The sequence below is a fragment of the Aquila chrysaetos genome, chromosome Z, assembly GCF_900496995.4.
Source record: "Aquila chrysaetos chrysaetos chromosome Z, bAquChr1.4, whole genome shotgun sequence".
In the NCBI taxonomy this organism is placed as follows: Eukaryota; Metazoa; Chordata; class Aves; order Accipitriformes; family Accipitridae; genus Aquila; species Aquila chrysaetos.
The window spans coordinates 35744442-35762662 of record NC_044030.1 but is presented as its reverse complement, the minus strand read 5'-3'; the positions used below and the strand labels follow the sequence as shown (position 1 = coordinate 35762662).

General features: G+C 37.5%; 1 protein-coding gene across 3 annotated transcripts in view; it reads right to left on the bottom strand.

The window, feature by feature from the left end:
• SLC12A2 (solute carrier family 12 member 2) overlaps positions 1–18221 on the bottom strand; it is a 65454-nt gene that overhangs the window by 10758 nt on the left and 36475 nt on the right. For all 3 annotated transcript variants that reach the window (XM_030003859.2, XM_030003858.2, XM_030003857.1), the window contains exons 11-19: positions 14821–14928; positions 13718–13841; positions 12189–12290; positions 10791–10946; positions 9603–9702; positions 5964–6075; positions 3739–3879; positions 3428–3534; positions 1364–1443 (exon numbers count right to left, since the gene is read on the bottom strand). In XM_030003859.2, the coding sequence (XP_029859719.1) occupies positions 1364–1443; positions 3428–3534; positions 3739–3879; positions 5964–6075; positions 9603–9702; positions 10791–10946; positions 12189–12290; positions 13718–13841; positions 14821–14928 (1030 nt within the window). The remainder of the gene's footprint in view (positions 1–1363; positions 1444–3427; positions 3535–3738; positions 3880–5963; positions 6076–9602; positions 9703–10790; positions 10947–12188; positions 12291–13717; positions 13842–14820; positions 14929–18221) is intronic.

Genomic DNA, 18221 nt, shown 5'->3' with positions numbered 1-18221 from the left:
AAAGAAACACATTATAAATCACTTAAATGTTCCAAATGGTACCAGTAAAGGTATGTGACTATACAGAGATGGTTCACAATTGGTTAAACTCTACTGCAACTGTTACGCTATGGCAAAGAGAGGGGGAAAAAAAGCAGAAAACAACAACAACAAAATCTTATATGAACTGCTTCAGAGTACAAAGAGGCTCCTCCTCTGAGCAGAGCTGTAATTTCCTGCTACTTCCTTCCCAGATTTGGGTGTTGATTGCATTACCACAGGCTACACATAAAACAGAGCTCGTTCATACTGAGGAAGTATAACCAGGAGGAAAAAAAGTTACTTGGTGAAATATTTTCCATTACCACTCTAACTCCAAGAAGAAGATGAGCCTTAGACAAGGCCCAGACCAAGTATGTCTCACAGGCAAGTGTTTTTTCAGGTTTGGCTTCAGTGGAGCTACTTGGTAGCTGTCAGAGTTAAAGAAACTCACAGTCCCCTGTGGATACTAAGACTCTTCTGACACCTTGGTGTTATATTTCCCAGTCTTCTCACCCATGTTTGTTTTCACGCTGCAGGTTCACTCCTTGCCATTTCTCATACTCCTCTGCCCTCCTGCACACAGTTACAGGCTCTCTGCCTCTCTCCAAATCCTAAGACAGTCGTATGTTTCCAGTGAAGGAACAACCCTCCCCTCTTGCAGGAGGATGCCCCCGTAGAGAGCTTTGTGTCACAAGCATTCTTCTTCATTGTAGCAACATTGTATGGAGCAGGCTACAAACAAATTATTTGACATTTTCAATTCAGTAGACAGTTGCTGCCAAAGCTCAGAGGCTTCCCTCAATGTTCTTCTTGAAATTTAACTAAAATTATACCACTGGGCTTAAGACTACTACCTAAAATGCATAACCAAGTCTTCTACATGGAAAATAGAAAACCTTTTCAAACTTGAGACAGACTACTGCTGAGGTCTCTAAACTAGTGTGTGTAGGGGTTGGCAACCCACACCAGACCCACAGCATTCTTGCATCATGCAATATTTGTTGTGATTTTCATGATTTCTAGACTCGGGTCCCAATTACTTGATACCAATTTGGCAGCCTTTTTCATTTGTTTCAGTAAAATAATAAATCCTTGGGAACCAACTGTATACAACTTACAAATACAGAAAGTTGAAACACACAGAAAGCCAAGTTCTGTTGCTGAACATGAGTTATTCTTATTTTACATTTCAGACTTGCTAATTTCAGTTATTTTTATTCTATAAGAAGAGTGGTGTTTTGGTTTGTTGGTTTTTTTAATAACTTCATTTATTATTTTCAGAAAACAGTATGGAAAGGGAATTAGAACAGCTATTCACCAGATGAAACAAAATAGATCTTACCTTGGCCCTGAAGGTGAGAAATGTCCAGGCCCTCCTTCAGGCGGATGACAACTACACCATACTGAATATCAAAGGCATCACTAAACAAAAGGAACAAAAATATTCTACAACTTCTTCTTTCCCAAAGGACCTACTTTACGCACTGTTTTTGAACAAATTCCAGTGATTAAACACTGCCATTGAAACTCCCAAATCATAAATTTGTTACAATTTCAGTTTCAAATCCGAATGATCAATGGCATCAGTGAACTGAACACCGTATCCTGAAAAGCAACACATACAAAGGAGATCTATTCCCTCTCCTCCCTCTCTCCTCTATGTAAACAGCAATTAAATAAAAACAACATGAACAGGTCAGTCAAGTTCTGCGCAGATAAGATACACTGAGAAATCTAAATTTTTATCTCCCCTCATCAATGAGGGGATTTATTTTGAGTAATCTCCTTAATCTGAGAACTAAAAAATCCTGATGTCTTTCCCAAACATTTGAGTATTAAAAATACCTATGAAGTTGTAATTTATAATCAAATTAGCTGTACGTTAGCTATAATGTGCCTATTCCCATTATATCTGGTGGGGAAGGAACTCACTCCTTTAAAAAATAAAGAGGGAAAACTTCATTATTGTAGAAACAAGCAAAAAGCCTGAATAAATGGCTGAGTAGAAGTGGAATAAAATGAAGGACAAAAAAACCCCCAAGATAGAAGACAGAAAAATATGAACTTAACCATATCATACTGTTTGCATTAGCCATTAATCATCAGTCCTTTAAATATAAATACCTCATTACAAACAACCATATATCAGAGAACTCCCTCCCATGTCATTTCCACAGACAGAAATTTCTCATGATTTCACTCTGTTAAACACTTCTCTTTAGAAGTAGTAAGACTTGATTAGAAATGTTCAAAGTATCAACATATTCTATAATAAATGCAAGAAAAATTGAGGTCAATTTAAGAAGAAAATGGTTTGTCCATTCCTGAACATTTTTAATCCATTATTTAATTTGTTAAATCTGTACAGGTTAGATATGTTTCTATTGCGTGCTTCAGAAACTTTGCATTTTCCAGAGATTTTCCAGAGATACACTTGCCCTAGAGTTATTACCTCCTGAGGTTTCTCTTTTGGGATGTGGAGAACCACATGACTTGTTGGCCTTGACAGATCTTCCAGCACAAGCCATTCCAAAATAAAATAGGACAAAAAGAAAAACCAAGAACTAATCAACAGGTTTCCTTATTTTTCACTGCATTTGGTGCTCCTGCTTTTTTCTTAAGGTACTTGCAGAGTGAGGGGGTATGAATTTTTTCATTTCTAATTTCTGCCTGTAATCCCCCATCCTCTCTTTCTTTTAATTGCACAGTAAATGAGAAGTGTAAAGCACAAACGAAGCAGGTTAAGCAGCACATAAGGAAACAAAAAACCCTCTATATAAGTGCAAGAACCAAGTTTTGGTTTTCTTAAGTGTTTGTAGCACAAGTTACTATAAAATTTTTCAGCCAGAACTAGTCTGCCTTTCAGTACTGTCAAATTACACTGGGATTTCCTTTCCCATCTCCTTTTTGGCTACTTTATTACTTCGTGTGTCAGTGCTGTGTATCTTGTAAGTAAAATATTTCTTGTATATGATAGCAAGGTTTAATGAAGATAGAACTTCAGCATTATATCTGATTCATTCTCTATTACACTCTTATCTGTACAGAAGTAGTGTAGGAAAAACCCTGCCTTCAACAGAAACTATGCTTTAAAGAATTAAGCAGAGTGGCACGTAAGACCCTAGTTCCATCTCTAAAGAGGTTAACTTAAACCTCAGACCACTGCCAAACCCCCTTCTAGATGCAGAAAGAGTTATTATGTTGAAATCTAATCTGCTTAAACTATAAAGATTTGCTTATTAATTTCCGTATCAGAAAAAAACAAGGTATTGAAGACAGCTGGATCAGTAATAAGGTAAATCTGAGTCTACCTGAAAGAGACTTCATGCAGCTAATATCTTCTTGACTTATTACCAGACATACTGAAATGGAACGTAAGAGCTACACCTCCACATTTTCTACTTACTGGAATAAATTGATATAGGTTTCAACATCTCTCATGTCACCTTGTCTCCAGTTTTTCTTAAATCCAACAACAAGAGTGTTAGGTCTCATTCTACCCAGACCAGCAGCCTAAGAACAAAAAGTATTTTTTAAAAACCATGTTATTGAAACAACTAAGGGTTCTATTATTTTCTTAAGCAGAAAAAAAAAGTATTTTTAATCAAAGTTTTAAGATAACTTTGCAAAATGAAACTTCAAAGTATAAAAACACTTCCAATTTTGATGTTCACCTTCACCAATTCCATTAAAAAAAAAAGCCTGAGAGAAGTGTACCTGCATTAAATATTGTCCTCCATCCCTCAAGTCCTCTGCATGCACTGGTGCATAGAAAGCCTTCATCTTGTTTTTAATTAGCCATCGCTGATATTTAGCCAAATCAGTTGACAGTTCCTTCATGGCTTGCCTCCGAGGACCCTTTCAAAATAAGAAAACAAAAAGAGAGGGAACAAGAATTAGGAGTAGCAATACAATACCCCCCCTCTTTATTTTATTTCACTGCTAGAATCCAATTCATACTGGAAAAACCTCAAAACATGCTTCCACACTGTAAAAAAAAAACCAAACACCAAAATACCAGGCATTATCAGAAGCAAAGAGTGGACCAGATTCTCATTTTTAGGAAGAGGGTTGCTCAAGCTTTAGCAATCTTGTTCCTGCAGAGCACAACCCACTTCCCCAGCAGGTGGCACAAGCTTGTCCTCCAAATCATAAAGTAGTTTTGAAACAGCTTTGTAAAGAAACATACACAGATATAGGATAACTTAATATTAGGCTTTATGGAAATATTTGTTTCAAGCTGTACAAGTGTGTCTCTCTGTGTACATAATCCTAATCAGAAAGCCTTTGTCACAGTAGCATCACTTCTGCAGTTTTATGTTGCAGTCAAAGTCATCTCCTCTTTAAACACTTTCTTTTTTATTACTTCCACCAGGACGAATCATTGTGTTCCTCCTAGACATCAAAATGCAGAATACAGGACGAGGTATAATCAAAAACACAGTAGCCCAGTTTTCGCAAAAGGATACAGTTTGCAAAAGGATACAGACCTGACCAAATGGTCAGAGTTAGTGAAGAATAAAGTAGTGTCATCCATCTTGCAGGAAAGCAATTTTAAATAGATAGGACAGGCTCCCAGAAAATCTCTCTTCAGAATTGCTTTTTCTACAAGAAGGATGACACTACATTATTCTTTTCAGTACAGCCCTACTTCTGAAAGACAGTAATTCCATTTGTGATATCTTACCTCTAGTATTACTCAGTTTCTGTCCTTCACACTCACTGCAATTTTAAGTTTGCATAGACAGGAATTAAAAGAATTAAAGTTTCTGAAGACAAAACTGGCTACTATTTCCTTAGCAGAACGTATGTTCTGTGGATTGCGTTAACTTGATTTGCTCTTATCTGTTCATTAGATCAGAAGCAAGTCTTATTTAATAAGTGTGGTAAATTGAAACATATTTAAGAGTAATCCATCTTTGTATTTAAAGTTACACTTGCTTAAATGTTCTTAGTGACGTGACAGAAAAAGGTTGGCCTTAGGATATGAAGCTAAAGTACACAATCCCAATATGCTAAAACATATTTACCAAAGTTTATGAGAGATGCACAAGTTCTGGTAAACATCATAGTATGACAGCCACTTTGTATCACAGTTGAAAAGCGTGATTTTGAAGAACAGTTGCTTCAAGCTTGCCTCCTTCTGCCCACCCCAAAACCTCTACACATCTGCCACAGAGGACAGTATTTTTTTTTTTTTTTAAAGTAGTAAGAACTGCTGAAACTATGTCCTTGCAGAACAACCCTCATACACCCCCAACACCTCATACCCTGACAAAAAACTGGGAAAGTTAGTGAAATACTAGGGGCTGGGCAGAAGGGGAACAGGAAAGGAAATACCTGCTTACATTACTGTTTCACCTACCACTGAAAAGAATCTGATAACTGAAGGAATAAAAAACTGCCTGAAAGGTCTAAGAGCAATTTTTAACTTTTGGCTAAATTGATACTGAATTTACTGCTCAAGAAGGCTTATTTTAGACCAGGCTTTGTAAGAAATACACACAGGAATACATCTCCCTGAAACAGTAACATTGAGAGGAAATCTAGCTGTGTACTGTGCCTCATTTTGATCAACTGCTCTGTCCAAAGAATGAGAGAGTACACAAAACTGCATGACACAAGGACAGAAAGAGACTCAGGCTGTAATCCAAAGTTCACTTTACTCCTACAAAGATTCCTCAGCATTTAAGCATCAAATGATCAAAGGTACTAATTTTTCAAAGTTTCCCCTGTAGCATACCAAGCTGGAATACTGATGACCCATACAGGCATGGATCCTACCAGTAAATGTCTTTTTGCACTTCTCAATGTCTAATGATGCTTTCATTTAAAAAAATAAAACCAAACAAACACCACCACCACCACCCCCACACACACACAAACAAGAACAGGTTAAAAAAAAAACCAAACAAGGCAACTTTAAAGTAAAGCACACTTACCATATGTACGTGGCCACAGATCATCAAGCCCACGTTCTTGGTGAAAGCATGGACAAGGTGAAGCAAAGCTGGACGTGCATTTGGAGCACCTGTCATAATTAAGCACTGAGGTCTAGAATAGTGAATAGATGAGGAGAAAGAGAAGGTTGGAATTCATTTCATCTGGAGTTGAGGATTTTTTTTATTAACAGAGAGAAGTTTCTTCCAAATATTGGCCATAAGAACATAATCCTCACTGGAGAGGTAGTAACCCCATTTACTTTTACAAGACTATGTTAAATTAAGTAAAGATCAATTTTTCCACAACTGTCAGCAGACCAAGGATTAATTGGTTCCAAATTTAGTAATCCCACTTGTCCTGAAAATTTACACATTTAAAAAGACTAGAAACAGATTTTAGACATGACTAGGTCAGAGGGATGAATTTCTTCACCCATTTGTAAGACACATCCCTTTGCATTTTGTACCTTAGATTCTTCTGTGCCCAACAGAAAAACTGGAATCATACACTTTTTTAAAAATTACTATCATTCAGAAGGCAGAGCCAAACAACTGCAAATAACTTACTCCAGACAACTTTCTATGCAATTTTAAAAGATGAAGCATCCAGCCTTCAGAATTCATTTCAGGAGGTAATTTTTCATATCATAAGGGTCACCTGAAGTCATCTGTCTTTATTGCAGCTCCAGTTCATTTGCCATATTAGAATCATATAATAAAATCATAGAATCATTTAGGTCGGAAAAGACCCTTAAGATCATCAAGCCCAACTGTAAACCTATCACTGCCAAGTCCACCACTAAACGATGTTCCCAGGTGCCACATCTACATGTCTTTTAAATACCTCCAGGGATTGTGACTCAACCACTTCCCTGGGCAGCCTGTTAAGATGCCTGACAACCCTTTCAGTAAAGAAGTTTTTCCTAATATCCAATCTAAACCTCCCCTGGCACAACTTGAGGCCATTTCCTCTTGTCCTATCACTTGTTACCAGGTAAAATAGACTGACGCCCACCTCGCTAGAACCCCCCCCTTCAGGTAGTTGTAGAGAGCGGTAAGGTCTCCCCTCAGCCTCCTTTTCTCCAGACTAAGCAACCCCAGCTCCCTCAGCCGCTCCTCGTAAGACTTGTGCTCCAGGCCCCTCACCAGCTTCGTTGCTCTTCTTTGGACGCACTTCAGCACCTCAGTGTCTTTCCTGCAGTGAGGGGCCCAAAACTGAACACAGCACTCGAGGTGCAGCGTCACCAATGCTGAGTACAAAGGGCCAATTCCCTAGTCCCGCTGGCCACACTATTTCTGATGCAGGCCAGGATGCCGTTGGCCTTCTTGGCCACCTGGGCACACTGCTGGCTCATATTCAGCCGGCTGTTGACCAGCATCCCCAGGTCTTTTTTCTGCCGGGCAGCTTTCCAGCCACTCTTCCCCAAGCCTGCAGCGCTGCATGGGGTTGCTGTGACCCAAGTGCAGGACCCAGCACTTGGCCTTGTTGAACCTCATACAATTGGCCTCGGCCCATCGATCCAGCCTGTCCAGATCCCTCTGTGGAGCCTTCCTACCCTCATGCAGATCAACACTCCCACCCAACTTGGTGTCATCTGCAAACTTATATTATAAATAAATAAGTAATAAATTGCTGTGGTTTAGAGTGTATCTCTAGAAATCAAAACATTTTTTGCCATAGGTTAGAAACCAGTATCAGGCCAAAAATAGTTCTCCTAAAGCCACTGTGCTTAAAACTGGCTTACATTAAGATCTGTATCTCCTTAGAATAACAATTAAAGTTTAAAACTCAGAAAGCTATATACATACATACTAATCAGCAGAGCATTTATTTACCGTATCAGCACAAGCAGAAAGTTACATACACTTGATAAGAATTTTCCTATAAAGCTTGTTTCTACATTGGAGTTTGCAACCCAAAATAGACTCACCGCAGACACAAGGGAGGTTGCAACACTAATCAGTTAGGTATTGCAAATTATTTAATGCCAGCCTTTAGATTTGCATTAGGGAAAGTTTGAAAATTGCTGCTCTTGATACCTAAGCAACAAGCAAGTTTCTGAATGTAGGCTGGGTTTTGCTGTTTACAACACAGCTTGATGTAATAGGTAATACAATGTTTGTAAATAAATCAGGGATTTTTAATGTCACATTAGGACTTACAACTTCAGAAAGAAGAGCTGTTTCATAACTAAACTTCAAGTTTTGTGGTTTATACCTACAACAGCCAACTCTTTTCAGTTTCAAAGTCGAAAGCCCATTGATACTCACATTAATACATTTGTGATTTAGTTTTACTGTCACATTTTTTGAGGTTGTGCTGGTACCTATAATGACTGGTTGACACACATAATTTCAACTGTCTGTATGTATGCAACACAGACATTTTAAGTACCTATCCTGTACTTATTCAAGAAAACTTAGTCACTTCCAAGAGAGGCTAGGGGTCAGAATTGGAGTATTTTCCCAACTGACAGGAAATACCATAGATCTTTTCTTTGAAAAATTGTGTTGCTGCCAGGTTCTACATTCTGGACTTAACCTCAGAGAATGGCATCCGTATCAAGAATCTCTCCCTGAACTCACTCCATATTAACATCTGCGCTAAGCACTCAAAGTCTCCCTTCGTACACAACAGAAGATTCTAGTACCTAGATTTTCTTGCTAATACACCGAGCACAACAGAATAATACTCTTCTTACAGCTGCAAGGGATGATAGAGATTTGCTAGACTAAGTGTCAACACTATAAATGCTGTGCGGGGCATAGGCAGCATGTAGGAGGTAACTGCTCTATCTGAAAAGAGACAGGTCAACAGAACCTCCATCCTTGGAAATACTCAAAACTTGACTGGATATGGCCCTGAGCAATCTGATGTAACGTCAAATTCGGATCTAACTTTGCAGCCAGATTTGTGGTGAGTCAGTTGAGTCAGGGATTGGTCAAGACCACATAGTAAAGTCATGTTCAATCTATGATTCTGTTTATTTGGAGGAATTAGTTTAAGTCATTACTTTTTGGTAAAATTTTTTGAAGCATCTTTCTTCTACAATAGCTTGTTCCAGAAAAGTGGCATAAATACTATAGGATAGATAACTGCCTCCTTGAGTAGGACCTTCCTGGGTAGCCATGATGGCAGACAACAAATCAGTTGTTTTCTTCAGTTCTGTGAAAAACACTCATGTAGCCTGTTTGCAATTACTGAAGTGCAACAAAAGAATATGTCTAATGTGAAATAGCTGGTGTGGAGGATAACATCCACAGTATACACATTGTGGCAATTTTAGGTTAGATCAGTTTTATCCCAAGCATGTGGACTGAATGCTCATTAGCAGTTTGAGGCATACCTTCCAATTCAGTTTCATCAGAGGAATGCAATTCACAGCTCATGATGCAAACCATGAGGCATATAACAATAAGGAGGCATCATCGATAGACTTGCTTCTAAAGTGCACCCAATCAGAAATAAAATGCTAATATAAGTAATGTCCAGAGGATGTCCATGGTGGTGCAATTCAAAGCTGTTATAACCCACAGGAGATGAAGAGGCATTTATGGAAACCATGATAGCAAACATCGTGACAGTACCCTACTGAATACATAGAAGTAATTTCCTATGTCTTTAATATTAACTGTTACCTGAAGTTTTTCACATGATCTTCCACTCCTGAGAGCCGAATAGAATGCTGCAGTGCATTCAAGTAAGTCAAAGCTTGCGTTGAGGATCCCCAGTTCACATCTGTTGGAAGATTTGGAGTTCCAGTATTTTATTTAAAGCTGTTCATTGTAAAACTACGTGATCACAAAATCTATGTTGAATACCAACTGAAAACACAGAATATTTAAGCTACATTCTACACAATGCTAGTCAACATGCCCTAGAGCTAAACAGGCAATTCTATTTAAAGATAACATTTCTGTGTAAGTTTTAGCAAACAAGTTAGAATTCAATATTTTACAATTATAGGAAGAAAGAATTGAGGGTTTTTTTCCCAACATTTCAGAGATTGTGACAACTTCAGAGTCAAAAAAATAACACTTCAGAAAAAATTGTCATGCTTAGTTATTTTAATATCACAACAAAGTAAAAAGTAATCTCAAAACATTGGCTAAACAAAGTCAAATACTTTCAGTGAAAAACTGCTAGATTAAGCAGTTCCTTTTAGATTATTATTTTTATAAGGAAGTGAAAGGAAAGATCCCAGTATCCTCTCTATTTGTTCCCATATACACCTTTTGATAGCTACAATGAATTTATCATCCAAGTACTTCATAATCTTCATAGCCCAGGATGTAGGGCTTTCCTTATTTTCAACTTCAGGAACACTTTTTGGTTCAGTTCTGCTCAATCTTGCATACATGATCATACAGTGCTCTTAGAAGAAGAAAGAATGTGTATAAATTGTTGTTTATAGCTATCGGAATGGTTTACTGAAAAAAACCCCCACCACTCAAATCCCTTTTCAATTTGGAAAGGTAAGGGAGCATCCTCTTTCACTTCCTATCAAGACATAACATGCTTTCCTAGTGCCTTTGTTGCTGCAACCCAAGCTCCTTCCATATGCACCTTTTCCTCCAATTTTCATTCAAATTTTCATGTCTAAGGGCAAGGCACGCACCTTGATAATTTGGGAGGAGAAGGAACAACAGTAGTGACTATACAGGCATAATTACATTTCAATACAACTAAAAAGCCTGAAACAGAAGTTTGAACTAGTTGGCCAAACAGTAGTAAGTTCTCTTTTTTTTCCCCAAAGGCCATCACTTTTTCCCTTCTTCTACATCCCTCTTCCCCGAACCGCAACCAAAAGAAGCCACTATACATACCTGGTTTCTTGTAAGTGACATAAATGTAGAGTCCAAGGACTATGACATATGTTAGAAGTGCTGCCCACCAATTAATGACAAACATCACAATGCAGCACAGAATAGCTCCAACAAGAGAAATCCACATATTGTAGTATTTGAAAGCAGGGCGCCAACCTAGTCAAAATATAATTTGGAGGATAGAAAAGAGGAGGGAATTAATTTAATCACTACTCCAAGAGAAGGAAGGTGCTATTCCTCTTTTCCTTCCCTAGTATTCTGCATTACATTTCATGTGAACATGTGACGGTTTCAGTAATGTACAAAATAAAGACTTTGGCACATTTATGATTTCAATTTTCTAACACCTTTCAAATTAATTTGCATCTTTCTTACATAGATATATAAACGTTCCTAATTTTGCCCTCTAAAAGCATTATCTCAAAAGTAAAGTTTGAAGATGCTTGTGCCAGTATGTCTATTGAATCAGGCTACAGGAGCCTTTGGCAATAGCTTGCCTGAAAATTGGCTTTTGCTTTTAAAGGTAGTACAACATGAATCATCAGCTCGTGACTTGCTATCTCACATACTACTAACTGTTTCTAGTTGTGTATTTTTACTATTTTCACATGGCCAGAAATTTCCACCACATGAAAACAGCAGATATACCCAAGTAGAACTTGAATATGTCAAAATACTGGACTGTCACTGTTTTACATCCTTATTTGTCACAAGTTTATCCAGAATCAGGTAAATACACATGCACACCCCCCACTAACACACCCAAGATTAACAAGTGTATGAGACATAGCACTGTTGCGTAAACAGAGTTATGCACATGCTCTGGCAAAATAATGGTAGCTACCTGTTCAGCAACTTAAGAAGCTTTTAAGGGCATTATTTCAGTACAAATGCATAGTGGACTGGCTATGATATACATCTGTTCTGCAAGTATTGGATTTTGGCTTATTCCTATAATCTAACTAGCCTCCCACACCAAAGGCTATAAAAATGTGGCAATACCACCTGCAATTCCAGTTCTCTCTGGACTGGAAGATGAAACACATCAACAGAGAAATCCAAAGAAGACAAAAGGGTGGTTCTTGAATGCCAGATACTGAATTAGCAGGAAAGCTTTCTTCAAGAGTTTCTGAATAAACACTGAATTATCTTGTGTTGCCTCAGCAAAGATGACAAAATTAGTAGCTCCCAAGCTCTACTGGATCACTCAGTCCTCAAAATTTTGAAAGACCCAAGTACACACCATATTATGCTTGTAATTCAGATGCACCAAGAGAGCCAAATAGATACTTATGAACTAAAATAAACTAAACATTCATTATATTAATACCTTTTAAATTGTATTTATGCATAAAGAAATTGCAGGCTGAACTCTCACCCCCAAAATGTAGTTCCTACCTGGAGATTTTGCAAGAGAAGCATGGAATACAGAGAAGTTAATCAAGGCATATGAGGCCAAGAAGAAGTTAGAAATAATTGGAGCAATGACGTTCAGTTCAGCTGTAAAACGAAAAACAAAGGATGCTGTTATGAAAGATACCATCCAATGGCTTTGTAGATTCCAGAGTAAAAAAATCTGCTACAGACAACCTTATTTTCTCATGTACTCTAGGGAGAAGCAGTTTGTCCTTTCTGTTCAACAGACAGAGCTATTATCTTAATGGTGTCTTATTTACTAAGTTATCTCCTAATAGTCAGGAAGTGTAACTTTCAGTTTTAAAAATATAAACATTTTTCCATACTACCAAGTGTTCCAGGACTGCCACTTCTGAAGCACTACATACTTTCTCAGAATAATTCATTAAGAAAATTTCTTTCCCACCATGACATGATAAAACAGGGCACCAATACACTGGGTTCTGAAGAATGTCAGATACAGTAGACAGAACATTAATTAATCTGCAGTACGACTCTAGCTCAATTCTCAAACAGCAAAGAACAAGATACTAATAAGTTTAATACACAAGCAACTATGGTGAATGGCAATAGCAGACAAAGTTAGTGTGAGCAATGTGACAAACATGTTCATCTGCCTGCATTTTAAATGAAAAGTTGCATCAATGGTACTAGTATAGTGCATTATTACAGACCAATACCATCACAACAGTGATGAGTACACCCTCTTTTAGTGAAAGATGGAACAACCTGATGCTCTGCTTTCCTTGCAGCAGCATGGTACAAAACATTTATATGTGTACTCTCACTGCCAAAAAAAGTGATGAAAATGCAGAATGTGCCATGTTAGCCTGCAAGTTTCTACTTGTATTCAAGCTTCCAATCAGCATGCTGCGGTAGGGACATCATGGGTACACTTGTGCCTTAAGCACTCTTGGGGGATGGATGAAAGAGCAAACTGGGAAAAGAAGTTTAAAAGCACTGGTACAAGACTCATGGATGGACACAGCACAATTCGTTTGCCATATACACAGAACACATGCAATTCTACCTACGCTATCTTTAGCAACAGCATCAGCACTCATCTCTACAGCATTCATCTCTACTGTTTGTAACTTAACAAAAAAACATATTTTAAAAAGTATTGTTCATGCAAGTTTGCCATTTACTGAAGCTGTGTAATTATTAAAAACCTGAAATAAACTTTCATATTTACAACATATAACATACCTCTACCTCAAGCAAAAGATGTATTTTTATTGATTGACAGTATCTACCTAAAGGCAGATACTTGCGGTTATTAAGAAAAGTGCAGTATTGCTACAGTTCAATGCAAATTTATTGCAGTTCTAGACAGAGTTTTATCTAGAAGATAGGAGAAAGTAACCCTCAAAATAAACAGATTTAGAATGCTGGCTTAGAACTAAGCTGCACATTAGACCTCTAGGACACTGTCATCGAGTCATGATATAGGATAGAATGCTTTGTAAATGACAAAAGGATATTGAGAGTTATTGTAATTTTAAACTAACCAATTAGTATGAACCCAAGAGCAATTAAAAATGTTAGAAGATATCCTCTCAGTGGTTCATTGTTCTTCCCATAGCCTTTAGCAAATATCTGAAATCCTGGATAAATGTTGTCCTTGCACAAAGCCTAAGAAAAAATAAAATTCAAGAGTCAGCATGCATTTTGTTCAAAATGTATCATTACTAATGCTTACCAATACTGTCTTCCACTGCATATTATCTTCCTGAAAGAAGGTTTATAGCCACCATGTACTAATTCTATTTTCAATTGTCTTTGCATCTTGACATTTTGCTTTTCCAATATTATATCCTTCAGTAATTTCCATCTGTAAGAGCAAGCTTTGCTATTCTGTAAGTAATTGACTATTTTACTTAACTGGCGTCTTAGAATCACAAAGAGTCTTTCTTTAGAGACGATGTTTTCTCAGAAAGTGGAAAGTTTGCCCAATGTATGCACTAGTTCTCTGAATCAATACTTGAGCTTGCATTCTGCAATAAAATCCCTTCTACATTTGACTCCCTACTGAACTTTTGGGAACGAAGGTCATTAGAGGACACTAAAGTTTTACCCAATTAAAGAGAACTTGTAAGACAAAGAATAAGATTAAATGGTTCAAAAGAAGGTAAAGCGATACACATTCAGGAACACCAACAAAATCAATATAAATAATTTATGCAAGATTTGGTAATTTTGGTAATATATTCCCTGAGGATTAAGATTCCACAGCTACAGGTTCTACTTCATGCTGTCTCCTTCTGTGATTACTTTGAGAAATGAACTGATCTGTTCTGTTTGTACATGCTCCACGGTTACTTACAACAAAAAATATCTAGGAGGAGTTTGTAGATTCCTATAATGTTAGTTACACCACAACTAGTTTCTAAACTAACCAGAAACACAAGAGATTGGGAACAAGTTATAGTCTAGCTACGTTTAGTAACAGTAACACACTGTTTTCTCATTCTAAGCAACAGGTAAACATTAGATCTTGTCAGCTGGTATGAATCATGATGGCAGTAAGTCAAGAGTACCCTTCCAAAAATTCTGATTCAAAAATTCATTGAAATTATTCTTTAAAAGATTATGGGTTTCCTTCCATACTTACCTGGAAGATCTTAGGGGCACTCACAAGAGATGCTAATGCAGAAGACAGAGTGGCTGAAAAAATACCTGCAGAAATCAGTGGTGCAAATCCCGATACCATGCTCATTACCTGAAAACAAAATAGTTATTTTTTTAAAAGAATATGAAAAAGTATACTATACAAATGGATGGCAACATTAACTATACAAACAGAAAAATAAAATACTATGTACCCTCCACTTAAGAGCTGTTTGAATATCATGCATTCATATTAATGAATGAACTAGGGACAACTCAGGGGATATAAATGGATCCTAATTTCAGAACAACAGAAAGCGGCTTTTCACACAACATATAGTCCAACCATGTCATTCTCAGGTCAAAACAATCAACGGCAAAAGTCTCCACGGGCTCATAAAAGGATTAGAAATATGTCAATGGAAGAAAAATACATTGGAATTTGTTACATCTTTTGACGAGTCTACCACCAAGTAATATGGTCTCACAAAGCCCAAGTGACAAAACAACTGAAATTGGGGAACATCTTAGGAAAGCTGATTGTCTTTCTCAACTTCTCCATCACTTTAAGTTAGGTTTGTTTCCCATTCAAAACCACGATAGGACAAACTTGCTTCCTGTCTCCCCAAGATCACATCCTAGGACATCTTTGTAACCCCAGTGAGTGAAATACAATATGCAATTCCTGGTAGACTGGATGACTAACAAAACGATAAATGCTCAGTAAGCTAAGCGTAAAAGCACAATGTTGACAGACATTTAAAGAAAAAAAATCCCAAATTAGAACGAAAGCAGTTTCTGTCTAATTGCCATACAGCCTAAAGACCCTATTCTACCATTCTACCGATTATTTCCACCCATAGCTGGATCCAGCTTTTCACATGTCAAGTGAATTAAGATACAGAACTGTGTATTTTAAAAACAATCATGGTTTAATAGAGTAATTTTCTTTAAGAAACAAAAGCCTAGCTGCTTGAAGACAGCCAGTGTTTAAGAATTTGATACAGTCTTGAAAAAGCTGATGTTTTTAGTCAATGGACCAAACCTAGCACAGTGTCTTTCAAGCACCATGTGTCAGAATGACATTCTCCATCATTTGCACTGATTACTACTTGCCTCTTTCATCCTGGCAACCTCACTGAGAGTATCAGGAAAGGGACTGAAGAAAGGCAAGAAAGATCATGCAGAAGTGTCCAGTTTTTAAGTTACTGTCACGTGAAGTTGTAAAATCTAGATGTCTAAAGCAATCCTACTAGGTAGTACATGCTCTCAGAAACAATATACAGGTGACTGATGAAGTTTTATTCATTCCTAGGGCTAAACGAATGATAAAATTTAGTGTTTTTCTCCAGATCAGACTGACAAAGACTGCTGGGTCTCTCAGCCAACTGAATCTCTATGCTACATCATGTTTCATTTGTCAGTTCAAGGCATGCCTTGCCTAAAGAGAGAAATTAAATAATTGCAGGTGCGTAAGATGAGAGTGAAGTAGCTGTCATAGTGGTGTAACGAATGAAGGAGAGAATCTTCTGAAGCATATTTGTAGTTCTGTCATAGTAGTGTAACGAATGAAGGAGAGAATCTCCTGAAGCATATTTGTTGTTGACAAGAAAAAAAGGCAGGACAGGCCTTTCTTTATTCATAGATGAGTAAAACTAATGACACATACATCAGGCTATCCCTCCTATGCCCAGGTTTGAGTCAGTTTTATAATCAACAGAAAAAGTTACAGTTGTAAATGCCAGTTTGCAATAACCCTACACTGTATTTCTAGAAAAGAAGTTAAGGGTGTAAATGCTTTACTGACAAATATTTTTGAAAGAAACCTTTGCTATAGAAAGGTAATAAACAAGCATAGAATAATCTTTGTAGAAGCAGTATGAAAATTTTCCTCCCTGCAAGGACGGCTTGATCAATCTTCCCTGGAAGGACTTCTTATGGACAAAATCTATGTACAAGCCTCCATCACTTTTCTTCCCATACAATTTAAAACGTTGTTACTTCAAGGCCTTCACTTTACTACACTCACATCAACTTCTTGCAATTTAGTTCTTACAATCTACTCAGATTTTCCATTCTCTTTCTAGGTTCTGTTCATTGCCTCCATTTATTTACACTATTTTTGAATATTACATCTGTTTTATAAATTTGAGAGAAATATGAGTAAGATGCATGCAGATAATGTTTGTCCATTTTAAAAGCTAGTAAGTTAGGTTACTAATGTAAGATACATCAGGAAGCTTCTTCTAAGCTAGAGGAACAAAAGGAGAACCAGTTCCAGCAGAACCAGTATGCCATGGTGTTAAACACCCCTCTGCCGCCCCCGCTCAACATACACACCATAATCCAAACCTCTTGACCACAAAACCAAGGAGCCCACAGACGCAGTTAGCTATAGCACTGAAATTTTCATCCCTGAAAGAACACACAGAATTGGAAGGACAGATATCTAGTAAGAATTGCCCTGTTACCACTGGTGTGGTGAGATAGATAAATATTTACTGCTGCTAAGGGACTCATTATGTTTGCCTGGCATTTACGGTTTAGACAGTTTCTTAAATTTCAAACACCTGGGATAATGAAACATCAAATTTTGACTACAGTCTCAGCTCTTTGGTCCAGACATTGTGGAACAGAAAAAAATGCCACATGAAACCAAGCAACAGCTTCTTTAAAGTTAGACTTTAAAGCATTGTCATTGTACAGACAAAGCATTGTTCAACTCCTCCTTCTCCTAACTTTTTTCAAATGTTTTATAGCTGCCTTCCTTTGTAAGAGGAATGTTTTAGCAGAACTTTTACACTGTTTCTGGAATGGAGTTTCATGCTACTTTCAACTTTCATCCAAAGTTGACCAAATACTGCATTTAAACTACCCAAAGCTGTAACTTATTCTAGGGAAGTTCCAGGCTGAGGCTACAGAGCCCAAAACAAGCTTCTGAAGTTACTCTTCGACCAGGTGACAGCCTGGGCACAGAAATGTCACTGACACCAAGCAGAGAAATGCCTGAAGTGTGTGAGGACCTGTAATTCATTTGCATTGACTACAACAGAAACTAAAGATGGTCTTTCCATGCAAGTCTGACTAAGCCTGTCTCACTAACTGTTCTCATTTTAAGTTTCTTAGCATCATCTAAGCTTTCCATAGGTAAATCATACTACAAGTCATTCATTTGCTGCCCAAACACATTCAAAACCTGAGCTGCCTAAGCACTAACTTCAAATCAATTCTTTGCTGTAAGAACTGAATGCAGCACGAAGTGTACCAAAGTGGTGAAGTCATCAAGGCTGTGCACACGAGTAAGCTGGCACTTTCAACCTCAGAACCCGCATGCTAACAAGCTGTAAGACAAATACAACAATCTTTGCTCACTTTAGGGATTAATTTATGTTTGTGAAGTATTTG